The sequence below is a fragment of the Neodiprion pinetum genome, chromosome 5 (genome assembly GCF_021155775.2).
Source record: "Neodiprion pinetum isolate iyNeoPine1 chromosome 5, iyNeoPine1.2, whole genome shotgun sequence".
Taxonomy (NCBI): Eukaryota; Metazoa; Arthropoda; class Insecta; order Hymenoptera; family Diprionidae; genus Neodiprion; species Neodiprion pinetum.
The window spans coordinates 20,343,403-20,370,379 of NC_060236.1; the positions used below are offsets into that span (position 1 = coordinate 20,343,403).

At 37.2% G+C, this 26,977-nt stretch overlaps 1 protein-coding gene across 1 annotated transcript in view; it reads left to right on the forward strand.

The window, feature by feature from the left end:
- rau (RA domain-containing protein rau) overlaps positions 1 to 26,977 on the forward strand; it is an 89,500-nt gene that overhangs the window by 23,118 nt on the left and 39,405 nt on the right. The window contains exon 2 of the mRNA XM_069136388.1: positions 8,307 to 8,401. Within this exon, the coding sequence (XP_068992489.1) occupies positions 8,385 to 8,401 (17 nt within the window). The 5' untranslated portion in view covers positions 8,307 to 8,384. The remainder of the gene's footprint in view (positions 1 to 8,306; positions 8,402 to 26,977) is intronic.

Genomic DNA, 26,977 nt, shown 5'->3' on the forward strand with positions numbered 1-26,977 from the left:
ATCCGAAGCTTGTTAATCATCGAATATATCAGCGTGATAAAGTTGGACGTATTTGATGCGTATCTTACGATTTATTTACGAATCTTTTCTCATCAGAGTCGGAGAGATCGCAAACATGTGTTTTTAAATTTATCTTAAATTAATTCTTGCATAGTGTTAGATCGTTATACTTATCACTCTTACCCTCTGTTGTCGATTAAATATATCCCGCGGTGGAATCGTTAGGTAAATTTTTTTTATTCCAAACCTTTAATTCATCTTCATAATCTCTTCTATTCATTTCATAGATTTTATATATGGATTTTTATATCTTATATTCACCAATCCTTTCTTTCGGCGCTGCAGGATTTCAATTGTACATCAATATTTATTTCGCTTATTATTCGTTAATTTCTTTCATAATTATTGCCAATCGATTTTTTACTTCACTGAGCCTCTTCTCCTTACCGACGATGGTAAACAACGTTTACAGCACTAGAGAAAGTCTTACAGTGTTTGCGAAGACTGCCACAGGAGGTCAGTAGCGGATGCTGTAATATAAGATGAAAAAGGTCTTTCCATTTGTCGTGATAAATTTTATTTTATTTTTTAAAAACAGGCTAAAGATTCGAAGATTAAGTTCACGCTATAAAAAGTTTAAAAAAAAAAAATAAGTCTTTTGAGGAATGCCAATTTATTTATTTCACTCTACTATTTATGAGATTCTTTTTGTTCTTCTAATCTTTGTATTTTCACCGCTTAATGAGAAAATATTTTTTTAGTCAATAAAATTCATCAGTCGATAATACTGCAGGTCAGTTAATTGGTAACGAATAATTAATCCCTGAAAACTGGTGACGAGACTTTTCAAAAATTATTCTACCCTCAGGTTGATGTGAAAATTTCGGTAAGGATAAAACAGATTTGGAATTTGATTTACCTGCATCAATTAGGATCCAGAAAATCTCACGACAGATTTTATGGATTCTTTTTAGAGAGATGAACGATTCAACTTTTCGTGCATTTTGGCATAATTTTTATTAAGGGGGCTGAAACTCCTTGCGGAGCTTTATGGAGATGGTTTTGGGTTTCGGGTGCATCATCATCAGGAATACATTCAACACACATTTATAGTCGCGTCGGTTTGAGTGGGTGGTCACGTTGTTGATGCATACACGCATGCGGGGCTGCACTTTGGGATACGGATGGAAAATGAGACGAATAAGAGAAAAAAGAAGGGAAAGAAACAGAAATAGGAAAAAGAGTAGTGAGAGGTGCAGCGAAGTGACGGTGATCAGCCTCTCAGCTATTATTGTTAGAAGTGCAGCGTTGCATGCTGGGTCGCATTGGTTGTGGTTCGGTTTTGGTTCTTCATTGCCTAATTCGTCCTTCGCGTCCGTCTCCCCCTCCTTTTTCTTTTGCTTTTTCTCTATATTGTCCTTTCATCTATGCAAACTCACACGAAAACGCGCTGAAAGATATTTTAACCTACACGACTTGTGTTTAAGCAACGTGAAATTTAGCGTAAAACACCCGGTAGATACTTTGGGAATATAATCAGAACCGCGAATTTAGGAATTTACTGTTTTTCCATCATCCCGGAGAAGAAATGGAACTTCGTAATATCCGCTCATCGTGGTGCCACACCGTAGAATTATCAAATTTCGCGCCATTTCTAAGTCCGCATTTTATTTGAACGTTGATTTTGAAATTCGTTTGGTATTACCAGTGAGATTAATTTTTTATTCTTCATTTGCGAATGGAATTGTAGTAAATAAAGTAGATTTTGATTGTATTTTTTTATTTTTTTATTTATTTTTTTTTTTTACCTCGGTTTTCAACAAAATGCCAATGGTCGTGTGTTTGTTTCACTATCGGCATGTATAAAAACTGATCAATTGTTACGCAATGGAACGCAGAGCGAGTATAAGTGCGGGAAATCATCTGACCATCAACAATTCTATAGTACGTATCACATTACAAACCAACATTTTATTATAGCATGTTTTATAAACATAGGTGTAAAAAACAAACGTAATTGATATTTGTGAAATAGAAAATCATAAACAAAAGTGAAAATTAGTAATAATAATAACAGCCCCCGTGAAAACTAAACTAAAAAACAAAAGTAATTTTAAATTGAGAAATTTCAAGATTTGGCAACATGAAAAAAGCCACGTGATAATTATATTCTCACGAATTTTTTTGCCTGTAGATTTTTTATTCATTCAGTTCGTAAACAGTGCTCCTATTCTTCACGGATTGAGTATTAAAGACAAATTATAGGGATCGAATACTCTTATCTTTATCGCTCTCTCTTTCTCTCTCGCTCTCTTTCTCACTCTGCAGATAGATGTTAGACGGTATTAACGCAGCATCAAACCTGCGGTTTAAACTCAGACAGAGCATCTTTTGATTATGATACATAAAATACGTAAATAAAATAAATACACAATGAAAATTAAAAAAATTGATAACTCAAATATTCTCAGAATTTCGCATCGCTGAGTGCAGTTTGCGTTAAAGAGACTTAGAGGATGAATAATTAGATACTGTGCACCAGATGGCCGGGGGCAAATCCGTGTATCGTCATATCGTATGGAAGTGACGTAAAAGTTGAAATATTACAGATATGAGCGTAGATGTATGATATATTAAATGTGTGAATGCGAACCTCTCAAGTCTAATCACCCACGGTGATAAAAAATGTGTATATATCTATTGATACTATTTACGTTAGAGCTCGGAGGAAGAATACTTTTGACGACTACACCAGTTTGTAGATTTTACATATACGAATATGTATGGACTAATCATATCGGTTTCAAAGATTCTGTAGTGAATAATTCAACTCGGAACCAAAACATCTGATAATTTTAAATAATTTCAATCCGAAAACGAAATTTTCGATGGATACTTGTAGCGAGATAATTTGTTGTAGGTACTCTTCAAATAATTGCAGATGTCGAAATGAATCCAACGAATTTTTGCTCGTCCATTTTAGACCATGCGTTCCAGGAATGTCGCACTTTGAAATTTAATTCACATGCGATTAGCCTTACGAATTAGCAAAGCGAGCTGCGTGTTAGCGATGAGTTCAAAGGGCGATATCTCAGCAACGGATTGTCCAGCATTGACGGACTTGAAGCTGGTTGGATTTATTTCAACGTTCTTCACAACTTCAGAAACACGAAAGTTATCAATTCGATACTACAAAAGTTGTTCAACATCAAAATTTTGCCCTTCCCAATGCCAGGTACATTTTGTGAAACTTTCCACGTTCACTTCTTTGATCCCCAGAGTATCCACCTGTGGTTTTTCACATAGATTTATAAGACGCGATGAAAAATATATACATTGACAGCGTCAGATTTCTGACCAGCTGCTTCTGCTTGGGCGTACTTAATTTGATATCGTGGGTTGTTGGCTTCAGGGCATAAAATGGACCTTGTGCAAGGTTCAGAATTTTCTCGGAGGGGAAATAATGATCGGCATTCTTGGCCGCGATGCGTTTTTTATTCCGCGCACGTATCGATTTTGGGTTAAAAGTAACGATCGGTTGTAAACACAACCATCATCATTTGGATTGAAAATTTTTATTCTTTGTGTAATTCGATTCTACCGGTATCGTGTGATAATTAAATCGGGTAAGAAATCTGGTAGAGGTTAAACTTTATTCAATTACATGGTTCTTTTTTACTCGTCTTTCGATCAATCGACTTCTGAATGGTCACTCGTAACTGAAACTATAACCGAATTGGTAATCCATGCTCAATATTGAAAACTGGGCTACAATAATTATTATGAATTATTTACTGAAAACTAACTAAACGACGAAGTAAGTTACGTAAGTAAATTAATTATGTACGCTTAGTGGTGAAATTGTTGTACTATTCAGTATAAATTACTAAATAACTGACTGTAACGCTAAAATAATGAGATGTATTGCCAAACTGACCTTACATAACATCAATTAGGAACTAAAACCCGACTAAACTGAAGTTAACCAGAATTCGTGAGAGCAATAGATGGCAACCGGGTGTTTACAAACTACGATACTTTCGAAAATCCATGCCATCGGCACATTGCAACGAAACGACCGCTGATTTTTCCTAATCTGGAAAGGTTCGATATTATCTATCCGGAGCCCACGCGTCACGCTCTTAATCGCTAACGATTTAATTCCAACATCTAGACGTGGGAGGAAGTTGTATACATAGATTTGTATAAAGAGTATTTAGCACAAGTTTCCCTTCCTAGTTCCTGCGTAGGTAATCGGGCCTGATGTCCCTGACGATGAATGATCGCTGCTATCCCTTCTCCGCAATTGTGCAATTAGTATACCTAAGCACACATTATTTTGTTACTTACATTCGTTTACTGTAGAAAAATTATCAAAGAAAAGAAATAAAACAGTTTGTCCACCGACTATTTGATAGAAACCAAGTGAAAATCTTGACATACGATCGATAATTGATTTGAATACGTAAAGAAATTTAATAAGTTGGAAGTGAATTTTTCTGTCGACAGTAATTCATTCTAGACATTGTCACTCTCCCAAAAAAATATTAACTGGCTCCGGAAGTCCGTGTTGAGCAGCTACCAGTAGCACGAGTCTGGCTCAAGATGGCGGTTTATAAATCCAGCTCTCATGCTAGGTTAGGTTACTTCGTACAGCCGTTTGCCTGCCGGAATGGTCGTTGATCGTTTATCGACACGAGGTGTAAACGGATAAATTCCTGATTCTCTCTAAACGGGTACCTAGCTTTTATTTACACTCGACGATGCTGCTTAGCCGTAGTCTGCTGCCGTGCTGTTGTTGCTGATCGAGCACAGGAAATGCTGCCTGTGAAGCTGCATGGCCGTTCAGGAAGTACGAGAATAGCACCGAGCATACTCGGTGTCCATCACTTCGCAGTTCACGTTTATTCCGTTTCTCCGTGTACGTAACAATTCTTCCATTTTCTTCCTCGCACTTACGCTTCGTCCGATGAAGGATCTCTCCATCATCGTTACTTGACAAGTTGCTTTATACTTCCTGTTTTATCGACGCCAATGATTATCGGATTCGTCGGTAATATTGGAATTATCTGTATCCAATGAGAATCGTTATAAATTCACGCGATTCTTTCCTTAAATTCTGATGTCACTTTCAGGGAATTTGGTTTCTTGTATTTTGGCGCTGCAAAGCTTGTAGCAGACGCCAAGGCGTAATCAACGAGTCCAAGATCGTCGAAATCAGACGGATCGTTCGCGAGATATCGCGATGTGAACTTCATCGCTAGCGCGAACTTGCATTGCCCGCCAAATCGCTTTGGGCTAGTCGCAGGCGAGTTGAACTTCAAAGTCCGATATCTCTTGAACGGAGGTTCGGACATCAACGAGCCTGGGCTCGTTGGATTCGTCTTGAAACCGACTACAAGCTGACTAGTACAAAGCACATCATATCGTCCGAAAAGACCATCCGCGTTCCAACATTTCAAACGGCATGACGTAGAAGAGAATTAGCAGTGCTGTTTTCTTCTCCATTCAAAACCAGGAAACTTTACCCCTGACTTTTTCTTCTCTAAACACTTTCAGTCGGTGAAAAAAATGTGTTTCTAACAACGCACATGAAAAGATCCCGAATGATGATGATGATGAATACTCCTAATCCGATCTAAGCCTCGCAGTAATTGATCACAAAAAATAATCTAATAAATTACGCGTTTCCTCTCGACTCACGCGTCCGTACGTATATCTATGCCTAGAAACGCGTTTGTCTAGATGTAGATTGGGGTTTCGATCTATTTTTCTTCGTATCCGTGAGCATATGACGAACATTACACGCGTACCATATACATACACTAATATTATTTTAACGCCAGGACATACGGCTGCTGCACTACAGTTATATGTATAATGCATGTAGGTATGTCTACTCAAAATGCATTATATACACATATATCTACCGGAAAAAAAGCTCAGACTTAATACGACTAATTTTGGAACGCAGAATGGCTCTGCAGTCCTTCCCTTTCCCTACCCAGTAATGCACTCACCCCAAAGTTTAGTTACCTACCGCACTCGGTTTTCGTTAGCATGTATTTCGTATAAATGTATGCATATACCTATATCTATGTAATTTCATGTATATATATATGCACTCAGCATATCGTACTTGACACTGGGCTGTATAAGCTCTCCGATATCAAAGCTTAGCTCTTCTTTTCTCGGGCTGTGATATTTTTGTAATGTGCTTGGAGCAGGTAAAAAATGAAAGATTGACCCGCAGCCGAGACGAAGAATTCAATTATAGAAATGAAAAGTGATAAGATAACCATCCATATTCTTTATTCATCTTTTTACCGTAACTAATAATAACAAGAACAACAATAATTATAATGATTATGATAGTAAAAGTAATGATAATAATAAAAAATATTTGTCAAATCATGTCGTAAAAAGATTTTTTCAAATATTCTTCTACAGACTTTTTCATATTATTATAATTTTCCAAAAATAAATTAAAAAACTGCGCCGGTTAACGATTAAATTAAATAATGTTTAATCCAGTTTCTTTCTGTTTGTCGCATGTATGCGTTTTCGACAACCCTGTGAAATTGGCCCCCTAAGTTTCAAATCATTGAAAGTCATTCTTTAATTGCCTAATAATGATGATTTTTTAACCTGAGGTTTCGTTACGTTAACGTTACTAACTTCACACAAATGAACACGTACCTATCTATCAATGCAGTGATGAAATAAATATTTTATAAGCTCATTTCATCATAGACATCGTTTTTTTTTTTATTACAAGTGATGGATAAGGTAAAAATTCATGTTTCCTCAAGTATACATACATGTATATTGTAGGGGAGATTGGAGTACCTCGGGCACGATCGGGTACCTTTAAAATAAAAATAAGGAATGGGGCATATTGAAAGACCTTAAAAATTTCGTGTATGCGAGGAAAAATGGAGACATACGTCGAAAGTTCATAATAACCGCCACAAAAGGACTTGAAACATTTCATTTACCTTGAAGCATTTGCTGCAGGTAGGGGAGAGTGAGGTTATGTGTGACATAGGGCACAGTGTTCCATAATGAATATCATGCAAAACTCTTGAAGCGGAAGCTCGAACTTAACCAAACATTCTTTATACACTAAAATGCGACAGTTCCATTCGAATTTCTTACAACGTAGGATGGGCATAATGTTGAAAACATTCGAAATATGATTTGGACCTTCGGCGGGCAGATTTCAGCTCTGCATATAATTCGTTTTTTCGTCATTGCCGTCAAGTTTTTTAGTATAATTCTACTCGTACGTCACTTGTCAACCATCAAGATGATTGTGAGCGTTAGTAAAGTGTGCTTCCAATGTTTGCCTTGTTGATCATTAATAACAAATGTTTTTAACTATCGGTGAGGATCATTGTGGTAAATTTTGTTACGGCTCACTGCGACAATTCTACAGTCAATCGGGCGAATGGATATTTTTCGTTTTACAATTAGCCAAGATTCGGGGAAATTTGATGAGAGTTTAAACTTTTAGAATTTCACGCGTTCTGTGAGCTAAATAAAAATAGTTTTAGCTTGTATACCACATTGTCACCAGATTAACGCAGGGAATTTTAATACAAAATGAGCGTCCGTGAAGAATGTTTATTATCAATTCCTGTCCCAATTTATTAGAAAAACATACGAAGCTTATATTATTTCAAGTATACACGTGTTAGAAGTGCCGACTGTAAAAGTTATCTGTAGTCGATTTCAGGGATTATAAAGGATTTAAAGAGAGCGAAAAATGAGAACGACATGTTTATTATCAGCTGTGACGGCCATGACATACCTCGATATGTATGTTAGATACTCTTTTTTTCTACCGTCCTTTATACTATATATGTCACATTGTACCTCACGCCGTGGAAAAAATCTTTATCCGAAAATATCATTATCCGGACGCGTCTGCAAATGATGTGCAAACGTTTGCAAGAAAAAAAAAATGGAAAATTGAAATTTGGGAGGTGGGGGGGTAACTTCAGACAGGTGTTCTCGTCTTGCATTACGATACAATTTAGTGATAAATAAAAAAAAAAAAAACGTACATTTTAATTCACATAGCGTATAACATAATTAAATACCACTTAAGAAACATTTCTAGTACAAAAATTTCTACTCTCTAACTGCCGCGTACATTGAATCAAAAACACAACGGCAGAAAAACAACTCTTGAGGCGATCTGCAGGTGAACGATTAAACCAGCGAAACGTCGGTTTTAATTATCAATTTCAATTCTACAACGCCGCCTCTCCAATGATGGAACTTTTTTTTTTTTTTTGCAGATCAGGCCATCCGGCTCCCGGGGTTTCACATTCGTTACCACAAAACGTAGGAATCAACCGCTCAGGGAGTACCAAAGAATGGCCAGATATTGCCGGTGAGTCGAAAATGAACACGTTGCTTTTCTACTTTGTTCCCGGTCTTATTGAAAACATTTTTGTAATCTTCTTGCTCGAATGAATTTGAGAGATTTATTTATATCGTATATAATTTTACACACATACATTTGTGTATTTAGTCAATTGCTAAATTAAATGTTTTTTTTTTTTCATCCGGGGTCGGGTGAATCTTAATTCCTGACTATAGATAAAAAAAAAAAAAACACATTTTACCCACGACAGAGAGTGAAACGGTTTTTGAAAATATTGCTACATTGTTGTATTAAGTTGCAATCGATGGCTGCGACGTGATATTTGAATAAGCTTGAGCGTAGAAACCGAAACAAACCTTTGAACAACAGAAATAGGAACATTTCGGTGATGGGAAAAAGTTACTCGAAATCCCAAACGATCAACGAAAACGAAAAACGATCAGTGATTGGTTATTGAGATGGAATTTGAAAGTGTACGAAAGAAAAATAAATAAAAAAAAAAAAAAAAAAACAGTTTTTGTGCGCATTTTTCGAGTCATTGACACTACACGCTACATAAAAAAAACACATCAGCGCAGTTTGAATAAGACAAACGGCGTGACCTCGGAGGTATTTATCCCTTGAGCAAGGAAGGCAGCTTCCTCCCGAATTCTTGACAAGGCAGCTTGACAGGGGCCGCGAGAACGGCGGCGTTCAGAGCCAAGAGAACCGGTCCGAACTTCCGGCGCCCCGGGCGCGAAGCAAGCGAGACGGTGACCGGATTCATGCATTTTGTCCGTGTATCGTGTTTGATAGAAGTAGGCGTGTACAGCCAACCGCGTTGACTGTGAAGCTAAAAGCGCCGCTGGTGGTGAAAGAGGGAAGCTTGATTTTTCAAAACTCGCTGAATGAAAAAAATTGAACACAAATGGAATCGCGAAAATTTGATGACGTTAAATCGATAGAAACTTTCGTTTCTACGTGTGCGAATTTTCATTGATTCGTTGAGGGAAAGAAGAGTAATGCTTATGTCAAATTTTTCTCAGTCATTGAGGGAAATAATGTAACTTCTTTTTAAACCCAACCTTGAAACGGTTCTTTAAGCGCCTCGTGATTGCATTTTCTCCTGCATTTGATCCCCAAATTCACCTCTGGTACAAAAAAAAATACATTAATTATGTGGAAACCTTCAACAAAAATTCACTTTGCACTTTAAAAAAAACCCTAACGATAACGTTTATTGTAACAAGTACCGGCAACGATACCTTTCCTACAAAAAAAAAAAAAAAATATATATAATGAAATCAAAATCTTTTAATTACTGCCAAGTACATAACTTCTTCGCAAAAATAAGAAATGAAGACCAAGTATATCGAATTAGGGACGAAATGAAGAATTCAGGGTTAGTTGTACAAATTGACGGAACATTTGAAAATCTTTTGCTTTGAATCATAATGCCGACAACTATAACGACAGCTATATTAGTTTGTTACCATTTTCTATATTTCGAAATTACCCAACAGCTCCCATAGATTTTTTCTCACAGCCACTAAATAAGTTCTCCTATTCATTTCACGTTTCGAATCACTGCAATATTATTTATTTTTGTCGCGACGAGCAATTCTGACCTCTTGATTGATAGTGATTTTTTTTTAGAGTGTCAATGCTTATTATTTTTTGCAGTTACGCTTTGAGGCTAGCTTTGATTACTAACCGAGAGATTCGCTCGCTCGCTTCTCTAATCGACGTTTCACCAGTCTTACCATTCATCATTTCATCTCTTCTACCATTATCAGAAACGCAGGGTGTACGATTGGTTTGGAAGAGGCGCGTGGCTGCTGGCCACCAGCCCACATAGTGGGGAGTAACGATTGCTGATCGTATCGCGGGTCATTTGCTCATCGTCGAACGCAATATTGTAATCACGCCAAACGTTCGATTTACTCTCTATGTAGGCGTATATTTACCACTGCATAGTTCGATTCACAGGATGCAGTGTGTAAGATCATAAAGTACAATCGAGCCTCTCTTCTTGGAATTAATTGTGAAATAAAAAAGAAATGTACATGCATTTGGTACGATGTAACGATAGTAATTCAAGAATCGAAAAAATGCGACTGCAATTCAATTGGCAAAAATCATCGAGTACAAATTTTTCATGTACCTTGTAGAGTTATACGGTTTTTCCGCCATCGTGACCTCCAAAAATATGAACATGATAGAATTTCGTCGAAAAAATAGTACCTAGGGAATTGCTGAGTCGCGAATTCTGAACCGAGAGTAAAAAATTTCAAACTAAAACATGATGAAGTACAATTTAAAGGGCCAAAATACAACAGTCAAAATAAAAATAGTCTGTGGATTTATATATGAAAAACGAACGGTAATTCTTGCGTTATTTTTATGATTGCTGATTTCGATTCCGAAGTCAGAATATGTGAAATAGCAGATAGATGCGGTGGAGTGAAACGCAAAAAAGAGTTTGTCAACTCACAAATTTCGTATCTGAAAACCGAATGTTCAGATTCAAAATGGCAGTAGAACGAAAAGATGAACAAATCGACGTGTAAATGTGTACATGGGGTTCTTTCGGGCCTCTGACGTCGAATGTAAAGTCAGAATGTGCACTGAGAGAAATTTTTAGTTCCGGTTACCGTTCAGTCCTTGACTATTTTCATTTTTTACCACAATCTAAAAATATAGCTCTAGGTAGAAAATGAAAATCAGTTTTCTAGCTGTTACCAGAAAGTCTAGTATCCGTTACTATTCTTTCTCATTACGACCACTGTTGCTATATTTTCTTGTAACTGTTGCGAAAATTCAATGCTTGTGCAAGAATGAATTGACGTTAAAGTCTTATTTAACTAAAAACGTAGATTTTGCGTTGCAATAACCAAAAAAGGATCGACAATAGAGGAAAATGGTTACGCGTACCTCGTTTTTCGTAATTCCAACAATATTCAAACAGTTTCTTTAACGATATCTGTTTTACTGAATTTTTCTAGTTACTGTAACAAATAAAATTTTTCCCAGTGTCCGAATCCAAAATGGCGGTCCTTTTTTCAACTCTTATAACTTTCCCATTCAAATCGTGTTATAACTAAAAGTAAAGGAGAAGCAAAAGCGTGAGACTTACATCGTATTGAACCGTCATTGAAAACGTTGTTTGAATTCGTTTGAAAACGTTGCCGCGTCGCAGTGGATATGCACGCGTATGTACCAACAACCCGCAGTCATACCCGTTTATCAAAGCGCCGACTTTCTCGCCGTTTCCCTTTTACCGCGTCTCTTACGTCCTACGCGCCCTACGTTAAAGTCCTACGCCTTCATCCCAATCCCGATCTTGTTCCTCCTCTTCTTCGCATTCTGATTCGTCGCTGTGTTTAATACCCACGTGTCGCCCACGACGTGCACGTGCGATACATACACAAAATAAACCTGCGCGACATGTGAAACACACGAATAAGTGTGTATCCGTAACTGTCCTGTGTAACTTTGTAAAAATTGGTAAACCTCGTTCCATCAACCAGCTATCAACTCTTCCTAACATAGTGGGTATATTTTACATCGCGTAACATGTTGTATGTATAATGTATTTATGCGCTATGCGATTCAACCGCTTTGCGTGGGTCTAAATCGATACACCCACTGAGAAAAATTCAGTAAAACAGGTATGGTTAAAAAAATGAAAATAGTTAAGGACCGTGCGGTAACCGGAACTAAAAATTTCTCTCAGTGCCGTACAATAGAAGCTGTATAATTTTCAAAAGTATCTGAAAGAAATGAACATTACTCTCGTATTGTGGCAATAATAAATTATACTCACGAATTTAGTCAAAGCGGAATTTCAACTTGAGTTTTATTGAATCGAAGGAGAATTATGCCAACTCAAATAAACGGATCGTTACACGTTGCACATAATTCGGTAAACTATCCAGCTGACTTTAAAGAAAAAAATAAAAACGAAATCAGTTCTTATAATTTATTCTTTCGGTTATAAAAAATTAATCGAAATATCACTGCAAGTAAATATACATTGATGCATCGAATATAAAATCAAATTGAAAGGTACGATGGGATCAGGATCGATGACGTTCAAGCTTTTGGAAGAAGTCGTCTCTACGTTTCTTCGCACGTCTTTTCCCGATCACGCTGCAGCGTTTACGGTTGAATGACTACGAGGTATGATGTTCCGCAGGGTATAATATCGTGAGCAGAGAAGGCGTCGTCAATTCCTACAACCGAACCTTGACATCCGATCCCTTTGCATTCTTTCCTGTATACGTGTAAATGTTTTTCTAACTTTGTTTTCAATCTTTTCCCTTTCTCTTGGACGATTTCCGCCGTTACGCGATTCTCTCACAATTATATTTCTGTCAAAAGCAGAAACAAGGAACAAACATTGTCGGGCATTTAAGTTTTTGCAATATTTTTTTATTTAATAAATTAGGTTCGAGGTATCCTGTCATTTTTCTTTATCATCTCCTTTTTTCATCATCCTACGATGTTTCCTTTCTTGGCTCGGTACGTCTGTTGAACTACGCAAATAGGCGATATTTTTTTCCTTTTCTTACTCGCAAAGATTCTACATGTAACACGCTTGGTGGAATAAATTAACAGATATCCTTCGGATGGCCTCGCGTCCTTCTCGAATCACAAAATAAATTACCGAATTAGGGTCACGCGGAAATCCCAGCTCCTCAAGAATCTTTTCAACATATACCTTATTACGCATACACGTACGCCTGAGTGATGTACGTATAACAGACAATGCGGCACAGGTATAATACAAAGTATACGATACCCATCATCATTATCATCGCGTATAATGTGGGAATTAGGGAAAGCTTTGGTTGCCTTGCATTTTATCCTCTTTCTCGCTCTGTTTCTGTTCAGACACCACGAGCCTTTGCTTTTCCCTTCTTTATCTGTTCTTTGTTACATGGTCAAAAAAGAATCGGGATGCCGTGTACGTACGTTTGTGTATGCCTAATTGTTTTTATACCGCGGATGAGAACCGGGCACTGAAATTATTCTGTCTTTACTCTTTTCTTTTCATTCTTTACGTACGACGTATTGCATGTATAGTGCATGTATAGCACTCGCGAGATTCGACGAAGATTAGCCTCCGTAATATATATATATGTATAATAATCTATCTTATAGGTACGGTTTTGCAGGAATACAATGATGTATTGTAACTTAAAAAGTCTGTTGAATTAACGCAATTATACAAATTAACACATTAGATTCACAGATATCTCAATCAGTCGAAAATTTATTCCTTCTTGCGTGAGTATGTTTTCCTATCCGAAATACTGTAAAAAAGTTATTACAATATCTAGACTAGATAGGCATCCAACTAGTATACATAAATTTGCAAACAATCGAAACAATTTCCGAGCGACTAAAAATCACAAAAAAAAAAAGAAATATCAAATGGATTAATTAAATTTCATTTGCAAACGAAGGAATTATTATTTTCAAACATCGTGAAACGTCACGCCTTGATGTGACTTGAGTTCTTATTCATTCGACCTACATTGATTGTGAGAGAAATTTTTAGTTCCGGTTACCGCTCAGTCCTTAACTATTTTCATTTTTTACCACAATCGAAAAATATAGTTCCAGGTACAAAATGAAAATTATTTTTCTAGCTGTTACCGGAAAGTCTAGTATCCGTCGCTATTCTTTCTCATTACGATCGCTGTTACTATATTTTATTGTAACCCGTTGCGAAAATTTCATGCTTGTGCAACAATAAATTGACGTTAAAGCCTTATTTAACTAAAAAAGTAGAGTAAACCTCGGAAACTGATTTTGAGTTGCAATTACCAAAAAAAGTATCGACAATAGCGCAAAATGTTTACTTTTACCTCGTTTTTTGTAACTCCAACAATATTCAAACAGTTTTTTTTAACGGTACCTGTTTTACTGTAATTTTCTAGTTACTATGACAAATGAAATTTTTCTCTGTGTACGACACCGGAGAAGTTCTACCATTATTATTTTCAACTTCAAGTAATATTTGTTTAACACAGGACCCGAGTACACGTGGATTAATTACCGGATGAAACACTGCGGGAGTTACTGCGCCTAGTATTTTTCAGCCTTTGTTTCGTCTAATATGGCTAAGTAATAATAGGGCTTCGGGTATCGCGTGGTGCTCGAAATTTTCCCGGGGATTTTTATACCTATCTATCGCACTACCGGTTTGGTCTAGCTGCTTCCGATCTATACTTCAACTTCCTGGAAATAAACCGAACGAAATGGGATCGGAACCAAGCCTTGCAGCTCAGAATTAATTGCAAAATACAATATTCAATCTTTTTTTGGTTAATATCACTTAGGGAGAAAATTTGTTTGTTTTTGTTTGAAAACTTGTTTATTTCATCGTTCTCCGAAAATTTGAATGATAAAACAAAAGGTAAAAAAACAAACAATTGTTTGAAATGTAATATAGTACAATGAGAATAAATTTTATTTACCGAAGGCAAACGAATGACAAAATTTATCTACTGGTATAATCTATTTTTTCTACTTTGTATTATGTGTACTGTACGTATAACACCCAATGTAAAAACCGCATCAAAGCGGAGTATCGTGTTGATTTTAGACTGTGAGATATGAGTAGATCCCTATATCAATGTAGACTGAACGCCGCTTTCGGGGATGCCGGAAGCATTAAATTGAAGGAAGCAAGAAGGGGGAGAGGACGAGGTGAATATCTTTAGCCGGTAGAGAGGGCTGCGCACGAAAAATAAGAAGAGAAAAATAGGAACTTAGAAGTAGAACTATGAGGAGGAAAGTGAACCACGTGGCGACGTAAGCCGGAACTTGAGATATTTTAACGAAAAACTTGAACGAGGAATAGCAAAAGCGTTCGGATATTGAGGAAAAAAAGTTCGCTCTCGCGTACATGCATCCTTGCATTTTCCATCGTGTGAGAAATGAGTCACTATCACCTAGAATGTTTGTTATTCAACGTGTAAAGAGATCATACAAGCGAAGGTATCACTTGACAAGAGTGATTGAAGAGTATCGATATTTGCTGATCAGTTTTTGGGAAGACTTTTTTAATAGAAACGACTTCTTTTAACAAACATACAGTCGATGTCATAGCTGCAGGTGTCGAGAGGAATCAAACGAGACCTCGTTCGACAATTTTGGTCCAGCCGTTCGCGAGATATCGCAATTTCAAAGTTTTCGAGGTTATGTTTTCTCCAATTTAGCGTCACGAGGCTCCAACTGTGTTCGATTTTTCTACCGTAACTTTTGAACGCTACGTCACGGCAACTTGAGACTATGCGCAAAATATCGTCCTCGAAAAAATACATTATTGAAATCTTAGCCATGGATCGTTTGAAATTTTGCACCATTTCCCAAGCATTATTAATCGCACAAAGAAAGGAACAGCGCAACTTGTTTCTCTCTTAATATAGGGTATGTTTTATTGAAATCATTTTTTGTTCCATATCTCTTAGTTCAAACCAGATAGTGAAATACAGTATATATACAATATATGTATACATAAAATTGCGTAGTTGTACTGCAATAAATCCGCATGGAAGTTGCAACAGCTCTGTTTTCTGGAGAAGAGAGAAAGAGAGAGAGATGAGAGTAGAGAAAAATGAGGTAAAATTACGACAGATAACCGAAAAAAAAACAAGAAGGAGAAAAATAAAAATTAGTCACTTCCGTGGAAAGTATCATAACTCCACTAAGACTTTTTGTCTGACGATTCGCGTAACAGTTTCAGGTCACTTATTATTATATTATACGTATACGTACTTCAAAGGATTGTGAACTCTATTTAATGGAATTCATTCTGTTCTGCACTTCGCGCGTATTCCGAATTCATTAGATTAATTAGTCATAAAAAATCCCACTTATTAATTTAGATGGATTAGCAGACGCAGATGAAACACAAAAAAAAAAAAAAAAAAAAACTGGCAAAGACATAAACACGACAAGTGAAACGCGAGTCATGTCTGTACGAATTTGCCGCCCTCTCGTGTCTCGCCTTTCTCTCTCTCTCTCTCTCTCTCTCTCTCTCTCTCTCTCTCTCTCTCTCTCTCTCTCTTTCTCTCTCTCCAATAAAACCGCGAACCTCGCGTGTCGGAAGTTCGGTTTCCGAGAGAAAAATATTCCGCTGGTCACACGGATCATATTCACTACACCTGCCGCAACGGGTCGTCCTCTCCGCTGGCTACAGCGGCACCCGGAAGTTGAAGAAAATCCCACAGCAGAAGACAATCTGGTGCGCTTCGATTCACCTCCAACCTTTTCGTTCAACGATCGCATGCTTATTCTTGTCTTACAACGAGACTCCGTCTCAATTCATTCGTTTACTACTCCAAACTTCTTCCAAATGATCTTTGGTGTTTCTATTTTTTTTTTATTTTTTTTTTTTTTTTATTTTTCTACGCATAATCGCGTGCACGCGAATCTATATTTGTCAGCCAAGTTATATTCAGCATCGTTTGCAGCTGGCACGGGATTTCAAAAATTCACTGTAATTTTATTTTAAGTGACTGAAAGTACTGCACGTTGTAGAGAATCAGGCTTTAATAATTACGCGAACAATTGAATATTGTCATGCGTGTACCTCGTGCCTACTTTCCCTGGATTTTTCTCACGGCTCGTGTAGGAGAAACACGATACACGAGGCAGGGAAAAATATTTCACCTACATTTGGCTTCCTCGCGAAACGCCTGCAATTATAATAATTCATGCCATCGTTGATAAGGCGAGCATCGGAATAGGGGGGGGGGGGGGGGGGGGGATTATTTTAAGGTATTAGATTAACGAGGCCGAAGCCAGTAGCCGAAATTAGCTGGCAAACGTTCGAAAATCGAAATTGTTTGACATAAATTGAGCCCCCGATACTTTTTTAGAATTATGAGGATAAAACTGAACCGCATTTTTCTATGTTCAAAAAGTTTAACACGATTTGCTGCTAACTCTGGCTGCTAGCTTCAGCTTCATATGAGATTAGCGACATGTAGGTCGATTGGAAATCGAAAGTAGGTGGCTTGCAGGACGCTTATATCGACAGTGTGACGGGTAAAGTTTTCCTTGGCCGTAGCCAATCAGCCGGTTATTTGCACTGCAGATAAATGAATACATCGTTTAGGTAGGCGTGAAGTGAGAACCTGCAATTACCCGACATTCACCTGACTTCCCGTGTCTCCCGCATGTTCACGCGGTGTTCTTATCCCATGCGCGAAATTAAATCGAGAATTTACAAATCGTACGACTGGGCAATCGAGCAGAGTTCTCTCAAATAATATTTCTCACCTTGCTTATCGTCTTCTCCGTAAAAAATCTAGACGATTATTCGGAAGCAAAATTTTCGAGGAACTAACCGTTTTCAAACTAGAGTCGTTCGAATTCTGAACCAACCACGCTCCGTCAAAAAATAACGGTTACGCACTGCCGGATAATAATTGGTTCAAACTTTGGCGCGCTTTAGTTTGAAATCCATGAGAGGCTCGAAATTTTCGCTGAAACAAAATCGGCTCGGTTTTCTACTGGGAATAAACCGAATCTATTTTTTGCCTTCGTTTTGAACGTGTTTCTTTTCTAACACGCTATATATTCTCTCGCGTTGGGAAAAAATTTGAACGAAACCCAGTTTCTGACCGTCTCTGAACGGTCTTTCGCTTTTCTGAGTCCCTTAGTGGGCGGACCGGATCTCGCTCATAGACGGTAGCGGTTCCTCGCGTTACGTCTACTTAGTCGTTACGCAATTGTCTATCCGCATTTCCTACTCTGGTATACATACGCATGAATTTACGTACTGCGTCAACTGTGTGAGTTACGATTATTCAGACACAACCACACGCGACAGAATGACGTTCTGTAAATTATCGCTTGTTACGTTGGTACGCGGCTCGAATTAGGATTACGCACGTATCGAGAGTGTCACCTTTCTCACACTGCGAGCTTGCAGGCAAATTCGTCATAGAGCGGGAATAATTCGTAAGTAAATTCAAGTGACTTAAAATTGTTCGAAGTGTCCTTATAACGTGAACTCCAGTGACGCGAGTACAGTTCAATGAAGCGAATTGAAATAACTTTGGATGGCTTCACTTGACTAGAAGTAACTTCATATGAGTTAAATCGGCTCTGTATTACTCTCAATAAATAAACATTATACCTCGAAGTAATTTACGTGACTTGAAGTTACCTAACAAGACTGAAAAAGACTTCAAATAATTTCATGTAATGACTTTCAGTGACGTTTTATCCAACTTCGCATTTATGGATATAAGTGATTATCTACTGTCAACTTGAGTGTAGTTAAAGGATTTCAAGTGAATTGTTGTGACTCTCAGCGGAACATTAAGTGAGTCAACGTAAGACCGGTATGACTTCAAGCTGCATGGTGAGCGTTTCAATGTTCCCTTAAATATGGCTTTCTTGAAACATGATAGGTCCGAAAAAAATCGAGTCATTGCCACAGTTTAAATTACAAAATATCAATCTTGGAATCTTTGCACCGATAGAAATTTTTAGTTCCGGTTACCGCTCAGTCCTTAACTATTTTCATTTTTTACCACAATCGAAAAATATAGTTCCAGGTATAAAATGAAAATTAGTTCTGTAGCCGTTACCGGAAACTCTAGTATCCGTTACTATTCTTTCTCATTACGATCGCTGTTACTATATTTTATTGTAACCCGTTGCGAAAATTTGATGCTTGTGCGACAATAAATTGACGTTAAAGCCTTATTTAACTAAAAAATTAGAGTAAACCTCAGAAACTGATTTTGCGTTGCAATAACCAAAAAAGGATCGACAACAGCGCAAAATGGTTAAGCGAACCTTGTTTTTCGTAATTCCAACAATATTCAAACAGTTTTTTTAACGATACCTGTTTCACAGAATTTTTCTAGTTACTATGACAAGTGAAACTTTTGTCAGTGCGGAATGAACAATTAAATGTAAAATACGAGATTCTTCATACAACCAACATGGCGGCACTGAGTTAGATATGCGGGCAAAGCAGATTATTTATTTTCCAATTTTATTTCGATTGTAAGCCTACATCGTCACGGTCGGGTAGGTCAGGTTCCGCCGGATGAGGAAGTAAATTAGACTGACCTGACTGACTGCAGTCCGGATCCAGAATCCAGACCGGAAGTATCGGCGTATCGCCGCGGCGTAATTACGGCCGAGTGTCGTCCACATTCAACTTGTACAACGAATCGAATCTCCCATCGTTGTTCGAATGTACAGATACACCTGGAAGTCCGAAATCCCGGCCGTTCTCGCGGTCACCGATAGCTGACATTAATCGATATACAACTTCCATTGTCGATAATTGGGTTAGAGGTTAGGTTACATTGCTTCCATGCACGCAATCGACACCCAACCCGTACAACATTCGAAATCGAATTTATTGAAATTTGAATATAACCACGTGTCAATATGGCGGTTATAGCCACGTGATCTTGAGTTTTTTCAAACACTGCAATGTGCCAATTACCGACCGTCAAAGATGGTAGCAACATTTTTTTTCACTAGTTACATTTAATATGGCTTGAGAAAAATAATTGAAAACAATCTACACTGAGAAAAATTTCATTTGTTACGGTAATTAGAAAAATTCAGTAAAACCGGTATCGTTAAAAAAAAGAACTGTTTGAATATCGTTGGGATTACGAAAACGAGGTACACGTTTTTGCGCTATTGTCGATCCTTTTTTGATAATTGAATTTTGTCACAAAAGAATTTCAAAATTCGCTCTGTGCCTTTCTTCTTGATATCTAGACGTGTTTCTGATTCTAGTTCGAAGTCTTCCGCAAATTATTCTGCCAATTGAACTTGCAATTAGCCGCTTACGTGGGTTAAGCGAAATATTTAAAAAAAAAACCAAGTTTCAAAAAATAATAAAAAAACAAAAAAAAAAAAAACATTCGGATAGATCCATAATTCGCGTAATCGTAAGTATGATAATCGGATATAAAACGATGTAACAAATGTTTCTTCTTATTTCTCAAAACTTGCAGAAGTTTCTTGTTTTTTTTTTCTAATTTTTTCCACCCCGACTTAATTCGGTTTCTGTAACAAAATGTGGAGTCCTTTTCTCGACACCAACCAATTACACACAATTATTATTTGTAGCGATGGAATCGTAACCCTTGTGTCAAATAATTGAATCGCCCATTTGCGTCGCGCCAAGCTTCAAATTTTTCCCTCACCTTCTCACTTCCCCTCTTCCTCTCGCTCTCCTTCTCGTTCTCTCCAACTATTTCTTCAATTAAATGACCCTGCATCGATCCATCTGCACGAGAATATAACGGAACAAAGCAAGAACCGTAAAGACAGTGAACACGAACCAGCCCCTAAAAAGGAAAAACGTCGCTTCCGTATCCCTCTGTGTATATAATACATAAAGGCACCCTAGTCAGCGGGTGACGTGAAAATATTGCCTCGCCTCTCGTCCGTCGAATCTTTATTTTATTTTTCCGTCTATTGTCCGCGTGTTATCTGCAGATCGGGGAGGGTCCGACACATTCTCTATACGCAGGTACGAATTATGATGTAATACCTAAGTAGTTCGTTTGGGGCTGGACGATGTTGAGCGTGTGCCATACACCTATAACCATTGTACACAGGTAGGTGTGCATAAAACTAAAGGGTCGAGTGTAACCACACCCTTGGTTCGCCAGGGCGCGGCCAAGGGTGCGCCGGTCAATGCACTCATCCTTGTCCATTCGTATCCGCGCGTGCAGCGAGCTACGCATGGAGTTGTAGTTGTGCTGGATTCGTGCTCGTGTTTGTAAAAAGGGGCATCAAGCATGGATCGGACAAGGGGTAATCAATTCTCATTACACCCACCGCGGAAGAATGATTGATGAATAGATTTTTTAAAGTTAATTAGGCGCTTCGTCGAGACTGAAATTATTTATTATAAAATCTAGCACCGTTCTAGCATCGTGATGATTGGTAATCAGAGGCGACGAATCAACGCGTACTCGAATAATTTGAATCGGCTGTTCGTGATATCAATTGAATTTTTTATGTACCTGTTAATTGTCTCAGACGTAATGTATTCCAACTTCTTTATTTGTTGCTGTTGGAAAATTTAAACTTATTTATGCTCCACGGTGTAATTTATCTAACAAGCGTTTGATCGTTCATGACTAATTAATTTCGTTTAAAAATTTATCGTCGCTGGAATGTGACAGATTTTTACGGTGCTTGGATCAGGACGGGTTTGACATTCATTCTCGAAAAGAACTTGAGAGATTGATATTGAATTCTAGGATCATTTAATAATTTGTAAATAATATTTACATGTGATTAAAAGCGACTGTGAGGTAATCGATTTAGCATTTTTGTCTGACATAGGTCAAGTATGCTTGAATGGAATTTGGAAAAATTGTTCAATTCAACTTTAGCAATCTCGAACGTATACTAGAGTTTATTAAAAAGTCAGCCCAAAACTTGACATACTTAGCAACTTCGTTTACGGGTGGATACCGTCTGTCATAAGTTTATCATGCTGAAATCGCAAAGTTGAGACAATTATTTCTAACTGAATTGATTTTCTTATGCATAATACATGGAACGAAATCTGTATTACAATGAAAACAGCATTTCGTAATTGGCATCTATTCTTAAATCTAGCATACATTTAGCATGCTGATAAAAAGCTTGAGACATTTCATTTCAATGAAATTCTGTATTTCTCAAATTATGAATCAAAATTTATAATTACGGTATAAATGGCGTTTTATAATTACTGTTCATTCTATCCAGCATACATAAATTCAGCATGCTGACGGAAATTTGAACGATTTCCAAATGAAATCGTAGCATTCTCTATTGAAAGCAGATTTGTAAAATATTGAAATTACTTGTGAAAGAAGCCTCAAAATTTGATGAAACAAATTCTAGCATTCTAGTTTTTATTCGTACCATTCCAGCGCTAGTTCAACACCATGCTATAAAAATATATTTACGTAATTGTACGCGCTTGGGCGAAATTTCTTTAAGGCCACTTATCCAACTCTCCGTAAATTAAAATTCATCTTCGTGTAATAAAATCGTGCAAGGTGCATCCATTAAATACACACCGGTAATGCTGTACCTCAGCCGATCGCAGCACGCATTTATGACACAGATAAAAGGGGAGCCGTTCGTTCTCCACCCTTGCAGGTACACAAGCTCGGATATATGTTGATGGTGCCCATTTCCGTATTGCGAGCCGCATGCGAGGAGGAACAATATCCGGAATTCTTTCTTTCCTTTCCCCCGTGTTACGTTATAGCTTCGGTTAATGCATCATGCAGGATCGCATGCACACGTGTCGTAAACTTCACATGGGTGTTGCTTTACTAATGGCATCGAACACCATTTCGCAATTGTGTACGAAAATCGTTTTTACCATTAAAAAAAAAATAATAATAATTTCGTGCAAGGCTAACCAGCTCTGTGAAAAATTATACTAACAATAAAATTATTTGACAGCGCAAAACAGATTTAATTCGATATATTCGTTAAATGGGTAAAAATTTTAACATCTCGAGATTATTCTAAGCTTTTATTAATTTGTCGAAATTACATAAATCCTAACGCCAAGATTTTAAATGAAAATATATATTTTTGTTCAAAGATGTGTAAGATATTTAAGCATCGCATCGATTCTGAGATTTCAAGGCTTCGCCATTTTTTAATGCAGGAAACTTTTGCTGGTGCAATTTTTTCGACCCAGTTTTTTTTGTTACATTGTATTCGATTCGTTTCATTCGATGCTAATTTATCTGTTTGAAAACAATTGGAAGTTAATAGTTATTTTCTAATCGTAACTCAAGGCAGAAGTAAATAACGTTGATGGTAAAATTCGACGTCAAATTATCTACTGTCGTTGAGAGAACAGAGGAATGACAAATTCGACAGGGTATCTTTTTAAAATAATCAAATATACTTCGTGAATCTTTTTTTTTTTTTTTTTCTTTTTCCAACTATCCGATTTTCTTTAGTTTTCTCGAGTTCCAGATTTATTTACAATTTGAGAAGAATTACAATGCAATATTCGTTGTTAATTTATTTCCCTTCTTCTCTAAAACACATTTCTTATCAACATTCTAAATATCATCGCTGACAATTTGAAACTTTACACAGGCATTTCTGCAGTCTAGGTATATTTTACCCTTGTATAATATAAACAGGTCGTGAGAGGGTTGCTTATCTTTGTTATTTTAAAGCTCTTGATAGAGCAATGCATATATAACGTGATTGCATATTACTACTAAATTATACGCATACACACATGTACAATCAACTGATGGGATACAAGGGAGTGTTTTGAGCTACGCGTTTCAACTGCGAGCTGTAATGTTTACTTTGTACCTCACCAAAAAATTATACATGTATATAGACTGAACCCTCAGATCACCCTTATATACATATATATTATATACACATCATTTTTTTATGCAATCTCATACGAACCTTAGTAAAGCACGATAGGTAGAATATCTGGGTAAATATTGTAACGTACACTATTTTTTATAGAACTGCAAACAAGCGAAGAAAAAAATGAAACGAAGAGAACAACGGAGAACAGAGAAAATAATTCCGGTGATGTTTGTCACAGTGCAAAGGAAGAATAATTATTTCATTATTATTAGTTTCTTCAAAAAATCCGTTTTCGATTCGCCTGCAAAAAGTTCGGACCCATCAAACGTTGTAAATCTGGCAAAGTTCATCAGAAATTCGCGGACCATAGTAAAGCTATGAAATAATTGGCCAATCGGTTAACCAGCTAATTAATTAACGAATCGTTCGATGTCGTTAAAGACCGGATATTTCAAGAACTTCGATTTTCCCTCCATCTCATTAACGCAGCAGATGTCGCAAATCTCAATGTTTCAAATCTCACGGTGCCGCCGAAGAACGGATGTGACGGTAATATAGGGATATGTACCGTTTTAGCAGCTTCACTTATCTTTGGCTCGTTAAATTTTTGAAATACATTCCGACGCCCATCCGGTCGTTGCCTGATCTACGTGTATTAAGTATTATGGAAAAATATGGAAACCATCGCGCGTGTAACTGAAAAAGAAACCAAAACTTGTTTTCCATAGAACCACATAACATAAGAATATTACTACATCGGCGAGCGAAATCAGGATGGTATTTATATATGCGAGTGAAAAGACACGCAAGAAACTAAAAATGATGTTGAACGTGAAACCCAGTTTATAGGGAATAATTAATGAAAAATTGGAAACCTCTAAAAGCTGAAAATAAGGTGCACATTGAACTACGTTCATGCGGAATTCATAGCATAGAATTTACCGACAAGAGGGTCATTATACGTGTGCAAGGATTTATAAAACGAGGGGATGCATCACAGACGAGACAAGATCATTGAACGACTTAATGCACGCTGCTGCATCACTGAGATCGTGGAAGGAAGACCGTGAAACATTCATCAGGCCGTGTGCAATTCTCGTGTATAATTGTACACTCGATGAGGTTTTTAATTATTTTCGATTCAAATCATGTGACGTAGAATTATTTTTTATAACAAGTTATAGTAATTGCGTATACCGAACGAATTGTGATTATTTGCAGAATAAATTTCGGCTAGAACAAGGAATGGTAAATTGTCCGATTAATTCCAAATTTTTATAAACCAATGAAATGAATACACATTTTTTATTAACTGGTATAAATACTGTTCATTATTAAATAATTTTCACGTAATATTTTTTTTCTTTTTTTTTCTGTGTAAAATCTATATAAATGCAACGCGATCTTGCTAAGAAATAAATTTGCTGAAAAATGTAATCATACGTCATCTGACGATCCAAAACTCTTCATCGCAAAATAAATTTCAACATGTAGAATAATTTCGTTGGCATAAGGTTTTTGAGCGACGACATTTTGCTCGACGCAAGATCGAAGCTCCATTCTCCTTCCAATTTATAGGTCAATACCGTAGCAGTTGCGTAATTATCAACATCGTTGAGTGTACCATGCTGTGCAGAAACGTGTGGATTATCCTCGGGTGACCGAGGCGGTACCGTTTGCTTCATGTATTTGGTTTTTTCCAAGTCTCAATTACACTTTTTCCTCACATACGTACGGAGTTGCTTAATTGTGTATTTTACGTTGCAGATCGCCGACTCAATCTCTTAAAAATATATGATATATACATATATATATATGTGTATATTCTCGTAGGAAGAAAACTTACGTGAATCAAGAAAGTTCTATAATTTTTTTCAATTATTCAACGATACATGAACATATTTTTTGCAAATTCAACGCTTTTCACATCTGCACAATTTTTGATAAAAATACTGAACAGTCAATTTGACTACAAAGAATAGTTGAATCCATCACTGAAACCACTAATTAACCATTAATTTTACGTACAATCATATTTTCCCGTCGAAATTTCGAATTTGAGGTTCAGCATACGGACTGTACGAATAGTCGAATTCAGCCATTAAATTCAACTATGTCGGAATAGTTGTGCATGCGTAGATACACGTAAAGAAACTAATTCATTGTGCTGTAAACTATTCAACCGATGCTTGGTCATTCTACGTATTTTGCAGTTAAAATCAGTTGCTGCGACTATTATTTCTTGTAATTTTAACATTAGTGTAATTCAGGACTTTTAAATATCACTTTACATAGTATATAACTGAAAAATCGTTGTTGCAATTAGATTTTTCTTCCATTTCAGCTTTGAAGTTCATTTCTTTTTAATACCACTCCCCATCGTTTATTGTTGGAAAATAGTTGCTGAAACTATAATATTGTCCTAGTTTGGCTTTGACATTTAAATACCTTTCAATTTCTCTGCACAGTTTATGGTTGGCAAATAATAGCAGATTTTTATATTCATTCCTTTATCATATCTATAACTCTGTATAATTTATAACTGAAAAACAGTTGCCACAACTATAATTTTATTCCCAATTTGGCTTCGACGTTCAATCTCTCTGTATAGTTTGTGGTTGAAAATAGTTGTTAAAACTATAATTTTTTCCCAGCGTGTCTGTGTTATCCGTTTGGGCTTATTTCACGGTCCTCGTAGGTCCGGGTCCCGGGTTTCTGCTGCTGTTGCACTTGCCTGTATATAAGGTATATAATATAATATAATAGTATAGTTAGCTATAGTACGACCGGAGCCGTGGTTCACAGTGTTCGAGCGTCACATGGCCAGGGACATTCTGGAAACTCCGCCGTGTCGGTGGGGAGGGGGAACGGGACCGGGGGAGGACAGGCATTGCAGGATCTGTGGGAACGTAATGCAATACCATGGGATCGCCTGGATGCATGGACCGCCTGGATTGCGCCGCGCGTTTCGTCGCCACCCACCCCTGCACATGCACAATGTATAGCCGGAGGGCCAAACTCGAGCATTGCCATCCCCCGATCCCTTTCAAAGTCTTCATAATCCGCGGGTCTCCTGGTAAATCGCACTTCTTCCTCTGACAGCCTCTAAGAGGATGCTACGGTCTGTATTTACCGACCGAGTAAATCGTTACTATTTTTCACTATTTTCAAAGCTTGCGTGTCACTGACAACATGCACAATGTATAGTTGGAGGACCAAACCGCGGAT